This window comes from Zootoca vivipara, chromosome 7 (genome assembly GCF_965207765.1).
Source record: "Zootoca vivipara chromosome 7, rZooViv2.hap1.1, whole genome shotgun sequence".
Taxonomy (NCBI): domain Eukaryota; kingdom Metazoa; phylum Chordata; class Lepidosauria; order Squamata; family Lacertidae; genus Zootoca; species Zootoca vivipara.
Genome location: NC_142590.1, coordinates 19,691,829 through 19,706,785, shown reverse-complemented (window position 1 = coordinate 19,706,785; position 14,957 = coordinate 19,691,829). Strand labels below are relative to the sequence as shown.

General features: G+C 44.4%; 1 protein-coding gene across 4 annotated transcripts in view; it reads right to left on the bottom strand.

Annotated features, from left to right (window-relative positions):
* Positions 1 to 5,010, bottom strand: part of CDC14A (cell division cycle 14A) — a 56,172-nt gene extending 51,162 nt beyond the window's left edge. For 3 of the 4 annotated variants that reach the window (XM_035121739.3, XM_035121741.3, XM_088673785.1), the window contains exons 1-2: positions 4,445 to 5,010; positions 3,794 to 3,884 (exon numbers count right to left, since the gene is read on the bottom strand). In XM_035121739.3, coding sequence (XP_034977630.3) covers positions 3,794 to 3,884; positions 4,445 to 4,559 — 206 coding nt within the window. In that variant the 5' untranslated portion in view covers positions 4,560 to 5,010. Of the gene's footprint in view, positions 1 to 3,793; positions 3,885 to 4,074 lie in introns of all 4 variants that reach the window. The other variant, XM_035121740.3, reaches the window with a different exon arrangement.
* Positions 5,011 to 14,957: the final 9,947 nt, after the last annotated feature.

Here is a 14,957-nt window from a genome sequence, read left to right as displayed (position 1 = left end):
GCATGAGTTAAAAATCCTAGTTCAGCTTTAGGGAGGAAATGGAGTATAGCGCACCTTGCAAACAAAATGAGACAAAGAGCAAGGCCTTTCCTCTCCCATAGTACCTAAAACTTTCCTAGAGCAGTGTCAATATTAGTCTTCAAAAGATCATTATTTTGAAGGTTTGGAAAGCATACTTTGCCTCACTGGAAATATCTTCTGAATGGCCCTAATTGTTCATCAGTTGTAACATTATTATGCTGCAAAAAGCATTGTGGAAGATTGTGGGTAAATATATTCCACAGGTCACACCGAGGAGGAAGCTCGTCTCTGACAATGGTAATCCAGACATCAATTCCAAGGACTTTATTGATCCTTTTAGGGGAAAGCCAGTGACATCATACCCTATGGGTTATATCCAATGGTGGTTTCGTGCAGGGAGCACTTCCATTTTCATCAATCCCTCCTAACACTTGCAGCTTTTATGCACATTCTATGATTCTGTGATCCCATACTGTCCCATAGAATCCCTGAATTCTAAGAAGTAGTTAAGGGTGTGGATGGCATTGGGGGGATAGATAACCAGTCAGTGCCCTGCCTTTCACAATAAGTGCATATGCTAATGCAAAGCCATCATAGGATATAATCTATTAAAAATATTTTGCTGGTTCATAAGGTAGGTGAAGAGGAAATGTTGCAAAAATCAAGTTCAGAAATGAGTTTTGTAAATCTGTAGGGTACTACTGATTCTACTGATTCCCAACACAGTTTGTGGCAATGTCTGGGCAAGTGAGTGTGTTGTCGATTATGAAAATAGATAAAAGATAAAAGAATTTTGACCTTCTATGGTCACCTTTCTCACATGAAATGAACAGAGCAAGTCCAATACTAAGCACCTGTAGACATGGCAAGTAACTAATCTATTAACAGCATTTGACAGGAACACTTTGACCCTCTCACGTGTGATAGGGGTGGTGGTGTATTCATTCATTCATGGAGTTGAATTGACTCCAAAAGCCTTAAGCGTAAATATATCAATTTTTCACTTAATGATGGGCTTGGAGTGTATCAGATGGAAGCATTAAGACTGCAGTCCTATCTGCACTAACATGTAAGTAAACTTCACAATGAGAATTCTGAATAAATATGTATAGGATTGTGCTGTAAACAGGGTGGTCTATTTCAGTGGGTCTACTCCAATTATGACAGTCAGATATCACCCTATCGGTTGTATTCAACATAGCGCAAAGGAGATAGTCCTGTTGGGCAACCAGAAATGCTTGTGCTGATAGAAATATCTCCCCTCTCTTCTCACTGTGTGTTGTTCTGGGGGTTCTCCAGAGCAAATGTTGGGGGGGGGGTGCAAGTCGCAGGGGAAGGGGGATTTAAAGGTCCTGTAGCACAAGGGGGAATTCCTTGTGCTGACTTCCACTACCATAATTATTTAGTTGTAAACAGCCTATGTTACCTATATTATACCAAATTATTCAGGGTAGTTAAAAGAAAAAATGATGTGCTCCTCAAAATACTTACTTATTTTATGAGGCAACACTTTTTTTTAGAAAATGAAACTTTCTGCAATGTTTCCTATCCCACATCACTGAATATCTACATGCATTTTGCTTCAAGTCTGCAACGCATTCCTGTCAGTCACTACACATTAGCCCTTTCCGTTATTCACAGTGGCATCGCAATGGGGGGGGAGATGGGGGTGGTGCGCTCCCGGTGGAACGTCTCTGGGGGTGACAAGGCGGCGCCCCGCCATGGCAGCACGAGCATCCATTGCGCCGCCGCGGCCACATGTAGAGGATCCTCCGTCCGCGGCTGCAGCCGCAAGCAGAGGATCCGGCCCCTCCCAGCCTCCCTCCCTCACTGTAAGCGGCTCCCGCTTTGCCGCTTTACAGCGAGCCGGGGAGGGAGGGGGACGGACGGGAGCCATGGCTCCCAAGAGGACACAGCTTTGCCAGTGCCCCGGCAAAACGGCGTGGGGTGTGTGTGTGTGTGACAAAAAAAAATCCGCACCAGGTACCACCTGGGCTTGCTACGCCTCTGGTTATTCAAAGGATTAATCCTACTTATTTGGACACCTTGGACAGCAACAAAGGTTACGGCCTACTCCAGAAATCTGTACGACCTTCCCCTTCCTAAACATGTGTTTCCACCTTTCCCTGCATACTCTGCTTCAGGAGCTATGCTGCCATCCATTTTTTTATCAGGTTTTTTTTAAACACTCTTCTTATCCTAAGTCTGTTCAGCAAATGATGTCAATCTGGTTACCCACAGCAGTTTTTTAAAGTCTCAGAGAGTAGTGTGCAATTCGTCAAATATTTCCAGAACACGTCAGGGCTTATCTGTGACTGACCCAACAAGGATTTGAAGCTCCTAAGAAAATGAGAGTGACATAGGTTGTATCAGCATCCCAACCATGAACTTAAAACAAACTTGCCAGCCAATTTAAGCAGGTTAATAAGCCACTTTAGGAAATGAAGAGTGGTAAGAATGACAACCAAAGCATTCAGGGATTGTTAGCACAACTGCTATGTATATCTACAGCTTGACTGCACTGCTAAATATAGGGCCTTCCAATGTTAAGTCTAATCTGTCTTTCACTAATCAACATTTGTGTAAGGATGCCTAGGACACAATCCATCAGAAGGTAGTCATAACAGTACAATCCTGTGTCTTCTCAGAGGCAAGTCCTACTGAATTCAAGGGGGCTAACTTCCAGGTATGTTGTGTCAGGATTGCAGCCTAAATCTCACTGAAAGCAAAGCAGTATCACTTCTTACAGACTGTACTCTGAAGAGTGCAAAAGTACTTAGGCAATGAATACCACTTTAAACAATCACAAAGGTTTTGAGCCTTCCCTTATTTATTTCATTTCCATTTTACTATGGTGCTCCTGACTACTGAAGTAGACTCAAGCTACTATTATAGTAGAATTATTAAGCAACATCTTTAATACAAATCCCTCCCTTTCATCTGAAAATTTTCAGTGCCCAAACTCCATGCCCAAATTACGTTAGAGACAGAAATTGCTAGGAGGGGGAAGGCAGTGCTGCAACCAAAGTTGGCAGTGTAAAAAGAAAGATACTATCTTAAAAGTTCTTCTTGTTGTTCTCTGAACTCTTGAAGTGTTTGTTTCATCCCAGAAAGTATCAATCAGCAGGCAGAATTAATCACAGTGTACAAAAACAGTCACAAGAGCAGCTTGATGAAATAATGGTTTTAACAACCATGCTCCAAAGTTCAGTGAACTGAGGTTCACTTACCATAAAACTGAATGACCCATCTTACAGCAAACGTAATGCAGCGAACTCAATATATATTCATTGCTAACCACTATCATGCGCTTAACAGATCTGTAGATTAGTAGTGCATCTACAATGTTTTGCTTTTTCATCAAATTGTAGAGAAAATACTACTAACCCAACGTTTGCGGACAGGTACAACCAGCTTCTTTAAGATGTGAATTCAATTTGAGAATAATAATACTTTACACAGAGACCTATGGCCACAGTAGAATCCATTTTATAAAAAAGCAGGAAACCGGAGGGGGGAGGGGGCGCCCATTTTCTGTTTAAAATTCAACTAAAATGCAATTAAGTCTGGTTTGATAAAAACAACCAATTGGCCACATATACCGCTAACTTATACGGAAGTATTTCACTTGTTTGTTCTCCCTCTTCCCCCAACCCTTGGCGACAAGCGGGGGGGGGGGGGAGAGAGATGGACCAACAACGCTGAAAACGAAAGTGAGCAGAAAGGCGAAGGAGGATTTCTTTAAACAACAGCGAAAGAGATACGCACTTACTTTTCATAAACAAGCTCCTCATCCGTACAGAAATAGTGCGTGTTTACTGTGCTTCTGGGTCGGTTTCGTAAAGTAGCAAAATATAGTCTGTCTGCAAAAACAGAGAAGAAAAGAAAGGGAGACCATGAAGTAAGATCTTCCAAGTTATACGTCCCGTGGCTTAGCTGGAACTTGGGTGTTAGTTCAAAGCGGGCAGGAAGAGTCGCTTGTCCCCCCGCAAAAAAAAGAAGAAGAAAAAACCCTACGCATTTGGTCGGGTTTCACTCCGGAGCAAGCATTACCTGCCACCAAGATTTCGGAGCTGGGCGGCGACGTCTCCGCTTCCTCCATAACTCTCCTTCCCCTCCCGCCGACGGGGGGATCCTTGCCGCCCGACTCGCGATTTGGGGGATTGCAAGGGCTCCCCCCGAAGTAGCTTCTCCCGCAGCGACAGAGGGGAGTTCCGCGTTCGCTCCGGGGCGCGCGCCGAACTTCGCCCCGGGGAAGGCAGCGGTTCTCACCCCCCCCCCCGGGCCAGGCGCTCCCGGGACGGCGGGGGGGAGGGCAGTTGTTGCGTCGCGCCCCCTTCCTTTATATGACGGGAGAGCGACCCCTACTCGCGGAGGGGAGACTCCTCCTCCTCCGCTGCTGCAGCCGCCGCCGCCGCCTCACCTTTGAGGAACTCCGAGGCTCCCAGCAGCTGCTCCGACGAGGCGGGCGGAGCCGGCTCCATGCGAAAGAGGGCGCGGAGCTGCGTGGCTGCGCGGGAAGACGCCTCCGAGCTCATGAGTGCCTCCCGGAACGACGGCGGCTTCTCCGTCGTCGTCGTCGTGGGCGGCAGCAGCGGCGGCGGCTGGACAGCCGCTCGGCCGGACTCAGAGGCGCCAGCAGCAGCGACGCGGCATGCTGAGGGAACGGGCAGCCTCCGCAGCCGCCGCCGCCGCCTGGCTGGCTCTGGACTTGTGCCGCCGCCGCCGCCCGCATGGGATGGGAGGTGCGCGCGCGCGCCTCAAGGAGGCAACCGGCCGGCGAGGCGCTGCTCCAGCGGCGACCACCCCCAGCAGCAAGCCGCGAGTCAGTGGCGGCGGAAAGGAGCACGGAGCCGGCCTGAGGGGAAGGGAGGAGGGTACGGGGTGGCGAGGAAGGGGTTCCTTCGCCGCCGTCCCGCCCTCCGGCGGCTTAAAGGGGCAGCGCGCCGTTACCAAGCAGCCGGCGCTGGCGGTAGCAACCGCGTTACCAGGGCTTTGTTACACGCGCGCGCGCTTTTACCTCAGGGCTCTTCCCGCCCGGCCGCTTCCGAGCCTCGGGCCTTGTTTGGGGGGGGGGGTCCGGGAGGCCGCTTCTTACTTCCACTTTAAACCGAAAACCCCTCCAAAAGCCGGCGAGCCGAGGCACCGGGCCTACGCGAGTTTAGTCAGAGGCCGCCTCGTTCAGTGTGTTTTTGTTGTTGTTGTTGTTGTGAGGATCGGGTGCAACTTTCCCTCCGGAGTCGGTCCCCGCAGTTCAGTGCAACTGATGCCGTCCCCCCTCAACCTTCCCAATCGAGCCTGAAGCTCAGTTGTATCACCAACCGGGTGAGGTTGGCTTCCAGGAAGCAGAGATCCATCCCTGGGTCGAAGCAACGCTTCTTCAATATTGAATAGGGGGGGGGGGTTGCTGCCCATCTCCCCAAGGGGCTGAGTCCCCCAAGTCCAGGATCGGTCAGAGATGAATGGATGGAGGGCAGGAGGCAGCGAAAGCAAGGCAGATCTTCATTTTTCTGTTGCAAGGAAGCAAGAGAGACCCACAGCAGAGCCGGGAAGAAACATCTCATTTAAGGGTTTGCATTTTTGCTTGGAGAAGGAGAACATCCCCTCTACAAACAGCCAGAAATTGCACCATGCATAAGGTGGGGTTACTGTAGCTCAGGCAGGCCAAGGGGTGATATTCCTGAGGATTTAGCAAGTTTTACAGGGTTCCAGGGGACCCAGGTGGTGCTGTAGGTTAAATCACTGAGCTAGGGCTTGCTGATCAGAAGGTCTGCGGTTCGAATCCCTGTGACAGGGTGAGCTCCCATTGCTCTGTCCCAGCTCCTGCCAACCTAGCAGTTCGAAAGCACGTCAAAGTGCAGTAGATGAATAGGTACCGCTCCAAGCGGGAAGGTAAATGGCGTTTCCGTGTGCTGCTCTGGTTCGCCAGAAGTGGCTTTGTCATGCTGGCCACATGACCCAGCTCCCTCGACCAATAACGCGAGATGAGCGCCGCAACCCCAGAGTCGGTCATGACTGGACCTAATGGTCAGGGGTCCCTTTACCTTTACCTTACATGGTTCCAGACACAGTTTACACAAAACATTAGTGTTTCATAAGACAACCAGGATGCCTGTCAGATATCCCTCAGTGTGTAGAGTATCTGGGCAAACCATGACAGTTAATACAAAGGAGGTTCATAGAAATAGCAGAGGAATCCTTTCAGGAACCTCCCCTGATTGCTACCTGCCTAGTGTTCTCAGGCAAAGGAGATTAAGGAGGCAGAGAGAGCCAGTATGGCTTTTGGATTGCTCTCCTGTACTATTGCAGACATGTGGCTTATATACTTACTTACTTACTTATGTATGTTTACATTGTGCAATTGTCAACATTTATTCTACATTTGAGACCTTGGAATTCCTATAACAACATCAACTTTGTTGGACTGGTCATGTTGTGTGAATGCCTGATTACCGTCTTCCAAAGCAACTACTCTATTCCAAACTTAAAAATGGAAAACATAATGCCGATGGGTGACAAAAGAGGTTTAAATACTCTTGCAAGGCAAACATAAAATAATGTAGTATAATCAGAACAGCCTTTATCAAAGGCATCGTGGACTTTGAAGGCACTCAAACTCAGGACGAAAGGGAGAAAGTGCTAAGAGGAAGGCATGTTTGGCAAACCCTCACTGTGATCAAATCCCGCCTGGAAACCTATGTCCCCACTGTGGAAGGACGTGTGGAAGGAATAATTGGCCTCCACAGTCACTTGCAGACTACTGTTAAGACCGTGTTCATGAAAGACAATCTTACTCGGCTACGAGAGATTGTCAAAGAAGAAGAAGAAGAAGCTTCCAGGGAAACACGCACAGGCTTGTGGCTGTAAAGGGTAAAGGAAATGGGGTCATGAGCTTGCGAATGTTCACTTAGAAGCAAGTCACATTCAAAGCACAAAATAAATACATAAAACAATTGCCCTAGATTAATGGTGGGAAGACTAAAGACTTCCGGTCTGCCGCGCTGGAAAATGGAGGCGCAGAAACCTCGCGCTGCGAGGTTTCTGGCATCGCGGAGGGGGGGGAAATCCGCGGGGGCACGCGGATCCCCGTAAATACCCCTGGTTGAGCGTCCAGGGGGCAAATTTTGCCTGGCGGAGCTCCAGAAGCGACTCCTCAGCTGCCCAGGAAGCCCGCAAGAGCCCCTGAGAGCCAGCCGAGTGGCAGTCGCGGGAGCCATTTTAGGCATACCATCGTTACCTCCAAGAAGCGAAGCTCCGAGCCTCCAACCTGCAGGCGGTGGATTCTTCCTGAAAAAGTTACGATCTGGACGAAGTAAGTTGAAACCAATCAATTTGAAACAAGAATTTGGCAGTGGGAGGCGGAGATCAAAAAGGGAAGTCATCTCCCCCCGATTGAGTAACTAAAGATCGCAGCAAGCTAGAAAACCCAGAAATGCTGTAAAAAGAGCTTTTTCCTGAGGCAGAGTAAAGGAAAAAGCAAGCGGTGTATTTATCTCTGCAAAAGACTGAGATCCAGCATGAGAAAAGCCCCCTGCGAGCCTGGAGTCGGGTCAAAGGAAAGATCAGTCAGTTTGCTGATTAACGTCACAATACAAAGGAATGTGTTTGGCTGAATGTGAGAGACTGAGAGCTGTAAACAGTGAAAGAGGATTTGTTTTGCCTTGAGGCTGCTCAGTATTGACTCTGAGGAAAAGAAGGAGTAAAGAGAGAGATTCTGACCAAGTGGGACTGGATTCTTGGCTTTTTGCCTATTTGTTCACTTTTCATATATATTGGACTAAAATTTCAACTCCACGGCCGGTCTGTACAAAGATGGAGGAGGTTTTAGACAAAGGAATAGGAGAGAAGGTTCCAGAGAGCGGACAGGAAGTCACACAGTGGGACTTAATATTGGCAACAATTTTGGATCTTACTAAGCAAGTGAGCATCTCCAAGCTTGATGTAAACTTTCTGAGAGAAGAGACTGTCGAGACATTTGTTTTTGACTGTAAAACACAGGATCCAACAGATATAGAAGATCAGGAGAAGGGAGAAGAAAAAAGATTGGAAGACCAGGACTGTGCTGAAGTGACGTATGTATAAAACATAGAAGAGGAGAAAGATAATACTGAAGGACAATATGCCGAACCAATGGATTTATTTCCTGAAAAGAACACTGTTCTACTGGTGGGAGGGGTGGAACAGGGAGGGAAAGTAGGAGAAAACACTGTTTCACTGGTGAGAGAAGGGAAACAGGAGAGGGTAAAAGCAAAAAAGCACCCCAAAAAAGAGGTTGGGAAAATCAGCGCCCCGGTGAGAGAGGGGAGGATACAAACAGTTGGGGGGCAGAAAGAGGATGAAAAGGTGCAAAGATACAAAGTGATGGGATTACAGAAGAGGGGGGCAAGAGTTCGGCAAAAGTTGGTATGGGACAGACTAGGGGTGGGTTGAGAGGTCTTGGATTATTTGGTATTGTCTGAAATAATATGGTCTGATCTCGGAATGTATTAAGGATTGTATGAAGAACCTGGCTGATTCATCTGGAGACTTCGATTCCAGGGAAGGGGGGGTGGGAACTTTGTTGTGTAGGTGGAAGTAAATGGGTAATAAATTAGGATGTTAATCTTATATATTTTTGGGTAAGGGAAAGAGATTAGGGATTAGATAATAATAATTTTGGAGAGAGGATGTTAAGAGAAAAGAGGTTAAAGTACAAGGAGAATGGATAATAGCAATGAAAAAGATGAAAAAGTTGAAATTTAGAAAAAAGAATGTGAAGTTAGAATGGGAAAATGCGAGAACTATTTTTAACAATAAGAACTCAAGAAGGGGAAATGAGGAAGTCTGAATCTGTTTTTGTTTTTTGTTTTTTTTGCCGTTTTTTTGCCGTTTTTTTATGTATTTTTCTTTTTTGTGCCTTTTTCTTTTTTCTGGTATTTCTTGTTAAAATCTAATAAAAATTATATTTAAAAAAAAAAAAGGAAATGGGGTCATGAGCTTGCGAATATTCACTTAGAAGCAAGTCACATTCAAAGCACAAAATAAATACATAAAACAATTGCCCTAGATTAATGGTGGGAAGACTAAAGACTGGGTTTCTCAACCCCTGTCAAGGCATGTTTGGCATTTATATAGCACATTTCAGGCAATCCAGAGCTCCTACTGTAATACCTTACGAAGTAGACCATTGAGATAGACAAATAGGGACTGGTTTAAGGGGATTGGGTGAGTTTGTGGCCATGGTGACATTTTTAACCGGGACTTTCCAACTCAGTTACAGCACAACCATATTCTAAGCATGATTTACATAGACACAAGTTTCACTTTGATCAGTGGGCTTTTTGCCAATGTAGGCAAATAGCCATGGCCATTTCTTTAATGTGTGAATTTGGGACTGTACATGGCAATTCTGCATGTTTCCTCAGAAGTCGATTCCTGGATTCCGTGTGCCTTACTCCCACGTAATTCTGTTTAGGATTACAGCCTTGGCCTCATAAGAATCTTGTTAATCAGATTTAACCCATACTGAAGTAACAGTAGCTTCCTCTACATGAGCTTCATTGCCAACACATACCCTCAGGTTCACAAAAAATAAACCAGCTACTGTATTTCTGTTTCCACATTCAGAACAAAAGAGCAAGGAAAGCTACTCAGCCAACATAACGTACAACAAAAAAGCAATTCCCTGTTGACTCTACCTGTAGGCTGTAACAGACTGTGATGATAACAGACTGTGCCATTGCAATTTCGTGTGACACCTTTTACAATCCCATTAAAGCTGCAGAACACTACCCAATATATGTAAAGCAGAGCAGGAAATGTTAATACGCAAGAAGCTACTGACAACAACAAGTGCAGTGTGAAAGGATCAACTCCTATAAAATGTGTTTACGCAAAGAGAAGCTCAAACCATTTCAGATGGTCTGGACTTTGCACATAACTCAGAAATTGCTGAAGGCATATCTTCAGTAATGAGCGGGTGGCACTCTTCCAGCTAGTGTGTCCTTAAATGGTGGGAACAAAACTGGGATTGTCCACCACCTTGATACTATAGAACTTGTTGCTTCACATCACAATGGTAGTTATAAAGAGACGAGCAAATGTGAAAGGGCTTCCTCCGCTCCCCTTTCCCTGCCACTGGCTAGAAAATAATGAAACGGAGAGCCCAAGGCAGGCATTTGGAGTGGGCTCTCTGCTGCTGCTCAAGAATGCCAGCCTTGCTGATGCGTCTGTTTTCTCATTAGAAGACGAGTTGTAGTAGCTTTGATAGAAGATAGAAGAAAGACATAGCAAGTGCAAAGAGAATGTCTGATAGAGTCCTATAACTCTTATGAACATGAAAACAAGTGCCACAGAGCAGCTAACACATGTTAATAACATTGGTACTGGTGTTCTTTAGTCTCAAGTATGTGAAGATGTGCTTTGGGTTCTGGCCATTGGCCATTTTTGCACATAAAGAATTAGACCATCTTGCACAGACATGTCCACAAACACTGGAGTTTGTATATGCAAATCCTCCATATAAACACCTCTCTCCCTCTCCCTCTCCCTCTCCCTCTCCCTCTCCCTCTCTCTCTCTCTCTCTCTCTCTCTCTCTCTCTCTCTCTCTATATATATATATATATATATATATATATTTGGCACTACCGGTTTTCAATTGTTAGTTACAACATACAGTCATAACCTTGGCCTCATCTGCTCCATACATTAATTCACTTTTTGGTATATAGTTGCAGTGGTTAAAGTGTTAAAAATAGAGGATTTCTAACTGACCCGAAAAGCCCGTCCTGTCTCAGCACTCAGCAGCTTGATGTGCAAATAAATGTCAATAAGGGACATTTTCCATAGTGTGGGGATAAGTGACATCTGCAGGTGAAGTTATCCAAAGCAGTGCTATGGTGGGAGGTTGCAAATGTGACTAACCTATTAAAATCTGGATAAGGAAGTAGTTCTAAAGTTACTGAGAAATTAAAACCTAGGATATGCTAGCTATCCTGGATATATAATAATAAATGATGCAATCTTTTTCATCCTGCATAGCCTTCCCAGACACATTAATATTTTCCTGAAAATAAATAACAGCCAGAAGTGTTATTGATACAATGCCAAAGCTAGGAAAGATCTCCAACCAGTGCTGTAGGAAGGCACTGAGACCTTGAGTGTTGCGACCAGGTGAGAGTTCGTGCAAACATAAAAAATAGGGGATTGCTGATATAAAATGACCAGGACCTCACCTTACTCTTTGGGCTCCCGGACTCTTGGGACCACAATGACAGTTAGAAACTAGAAGGAACCAACCTGTTCTTTATAACACCACCCCCAAGTTAAGGACAGCCTATCGTTCACAAGTACCAGGATTCCATTGGGTCTGATTGGCCTGTGAATCTGGCTCAGGTGAAATAACCCTCCCACCATATCAAGTCTACTCCAGGCAGAAGTAAATAACTCCCGACACTTCAGGCTACGCCAGTGAAAATCCAGCTCAGGGTGTCCCAAACTTGGGTTGCCAGCTGATTTTGGACTACAATTCCCATCATCCCTGGCCACTGGTCCTGCTAGGAATGATAGGAGTTGTAGTCCAAAAACAGCGAGAGACCCAAGTTTGGGTAACCCTGGTCCAGCTAGTTGTGGATTACTATTAGGAAAGTATTTGCATAGTTTGTTTATCTGTTTTTTTGCAGTCTTTCAATACTGTTTTCCCACTCATCTCTACTAGACGTTGCCTCTTTCTCAAGCATGGTTCCCCTCAAATTTCGTTTATGTGGGAATTTATTATACTTGTTGTTTATTCAGTACTTGGTCAAAGCAGCAGCAAATGAAGATGCTCGTTTCTGATTGATCTGCTGTTTATATGAACTGACAACAATATTCCATTTGTAAACTATCTGTTATATAAAAGTCAAAAAGGAAACAGTCTACTGTGAAATACATAGGTTAAAATAGTGTTTGGAACTATATAGTCTCTTGATTATGCTAGACTTTGGATAATGATCCTTTATGTTTCCTATATTTCTGTCTGCCTATCTATCTATCTATCATCTATCTATCTATCTATCATCTATCTATCTATCTATCTATCTATCTATCTATCTATCTATCTATCTATCTATCTATCATTTCTTCTTCTTTGGCAATCACTTGTAGCCAAGTAAGATTGTCTACCATGAGCACGAGTCTACCATGTCTACCATGAGTCCGTAAGTGACTGTGGAGGCCAATTCTGGATCCACACATCCTTCTACAGTGGGGACATAGGTTTCCGGGCAGGAGTTGATAACAGTGACGGCTTGCCAAACATGCCTTCCTCTTAGCACATTTCTCCCATTTGTCCTGAGCTTGAGCGGCTTCAAAGTCTACGACGTCTTTGGTAAAAGGCTGTTCCCCAGTTGGAACGTTCACAGGCCAATGTTTCCCAGTTGTAGGTGTTTATACTATATTTTTTTAGATTTGCCTTGAGAGAGTCTTTAAACATCTTTTGTTGACCACCAGCATTGTGCTTTCCATTTTTAAGTTAGGAAGAGAGTAGTTGCTTTGGCAGACAATAATCAGGCATCCAAACAACATGACCAGTCCAACGACTGGTATCTGAAGAAGTGTGCATGCACACGAAAGCTCATACCAATGACAAACTTAGTTGGTTTTATTATTATTTTATTTCTTCAGTCCAATGAAGTTGATGTTGAAGATTCATTGCTTTGACACTGGTGATCTCTGCTTCTTCTAGTACACTGGTATGAGTTCACCTGTCTTCCCAAGTGACGTGTAAAAATTTTCAGAGACACTGTTGATGAAATCTTTCGAGGAGTTGGAGATGGCATTCATAAGTGGTCCATGTTTCACAAGCATACAGTAAGGTTGGTAGTACAATAGCCTTATAAACAAGCATTTTGGTTTCCCTGCGAATGTCCTGGCCCTCAAACACTCTGCACTTCAATCGGAATAAAGCTGCACTTGCCGAGTGGCATCGATGTCAGCCCTTGTGGAATACGCCTGTGTGTGAATTTGTTTTATGTGTGATCAGTGCACGCTGACCAACGCATAGCATTTGCAGCAGCATCCTACAGCTATGCATATATCTTCTCACACTTCTTCAGCTAAGCCCTCCATAGTGTTTTTTTAAAATATTTATTTAAAAATTTCCAATCAAACCAAATTATAAATACCAAATTATACAAATGTTCCGATAATCAAACAATCCCAAAGTTATGCCTAATTATAAATTATTATTATTATTATTAAATTTACTTCCCATGCTTTGAGATCGGAGTGAATCCTAATAATCTCATGATTCTACTGCATTTGAAAATATTACAATAATTCCCTTAATACATTCTTTTGTTAATCCTTCATTATTTTCAACAGCCTCTGCGTTCATTCTGCAAGTGAGTTTAAGTCCAAATAAAATGTTTCTGTGTGGATTTTATGTCTTTCTTCTTATTCTTTATAGTCCAGATCTGTAGTCCAAGATTCCCCTCTGTAAATTCACATCCTCTCTTCACAAACTGGTGTTCCTGTCAAATCAGTCCAGGAGCCTTCCACTGCAGGTAGCTGCCATATTGACACACAGTCCAGATAAAATCAAATCATGGCGTCTGCCCAAAGTAAACCTCTAACATTTTACTTTTCGATACTTGTACTTCCAGTTTACTTGGTAACCCCCCCCCCCCCGAAACCTAATGTTTGAATAGCAGCTAGTTAAGGAAGCCCTCTGTAGTGTTGGTGACATTTAGTATAAAAACTCCTAAGCGCAGCACCTGCTGGTCAAATGGAGAAAATTCAGTAGTCATAATACCGGATGAAGACCCAGGAACTTATTTTCTGGCGGGTCAAAAATAGTGACAGCTGTTTAAGTAGTGGGCTACAGGAAATCATTCTACCTCCATTATTTTCATACCTAAATATGGGTCAACGGGATTACACAGGAAAACATTTCCCTGGACTTATGAAAGAGGCTATGCCACATTCTCCTGTCCCTGCCTTTGGGATTACGCCAAACTCATTCACTGAGCTCAAGAAATGCTCAGTCTCAACAACTTAATCCGCTGTGTGTGTCATTTAATTGGTGTAAAAGATTGCTGCTGAGGATCAAGCATCCAAGTTCCATCCTTATAAGTAAGGCAAACAAGCTCTGCTCTTTAATTAAAGGTAAAAGGGACTCCTTGTGACCCCCATTTACAGTATGCATATAAAGCAGAAACATACCACAAGAGCTGCTAACAACAGTACTAATGCAGGCATATTGTGGAAGGTTCCAGAAAACTCTGGCAAGAGCTGAAAGGGTGAACTCTACCTGATGCACAGGAGCTCACTATCCTGTTTTGGAAGGCTATCCAATGAATCAGGCTGCATTGTCTCCTGGGAATGAAAGAGTTTTTTAACGATTTCTGGAAAAATACAAGCAGTGAATGTCCAATTGTCCTTGTCAGGAAATATCTTAGCCAATTCATCAATGCATCTCATCTCACAGGTTTGGAGCTAAGCCTTGATTGAACATAATCATATCTGCCAGCTAAGATGAGATCAATCCACGTGTTTATGTAGCTGTGCATGGCGATGGACCAATTATTTTTATTTATGAAGAATAATCTATCTTGCCTTCCCATATGTTTGAGGTGATTGGGGGGGGGTATTAGCATTCCAATGATGGGAATGTTGGAATAAGCTTGGGGGTGTACAATGCTATACAGTGGAACCTCGGTTTATGAACACCTCGGTTTATGAATTTTCAGTTTATGAACGCCGCGGACCCATCTGGAACGGATTAATTCAATTTCCATTACTTTTAATGGGAAAGTTCGCTTCAGTTTATAAACGCTTCAGTTTATGAACAGACTTCCGGAACCAATTACACCCATGTTTCAGTTTATGAACGCTTCAGTTTAAGTACTTCATGGACCCGTCTGGAACGGATTAATCCACTTTCCATTACTTTCAATGGAAAAGTTCGCTTCAGTTTA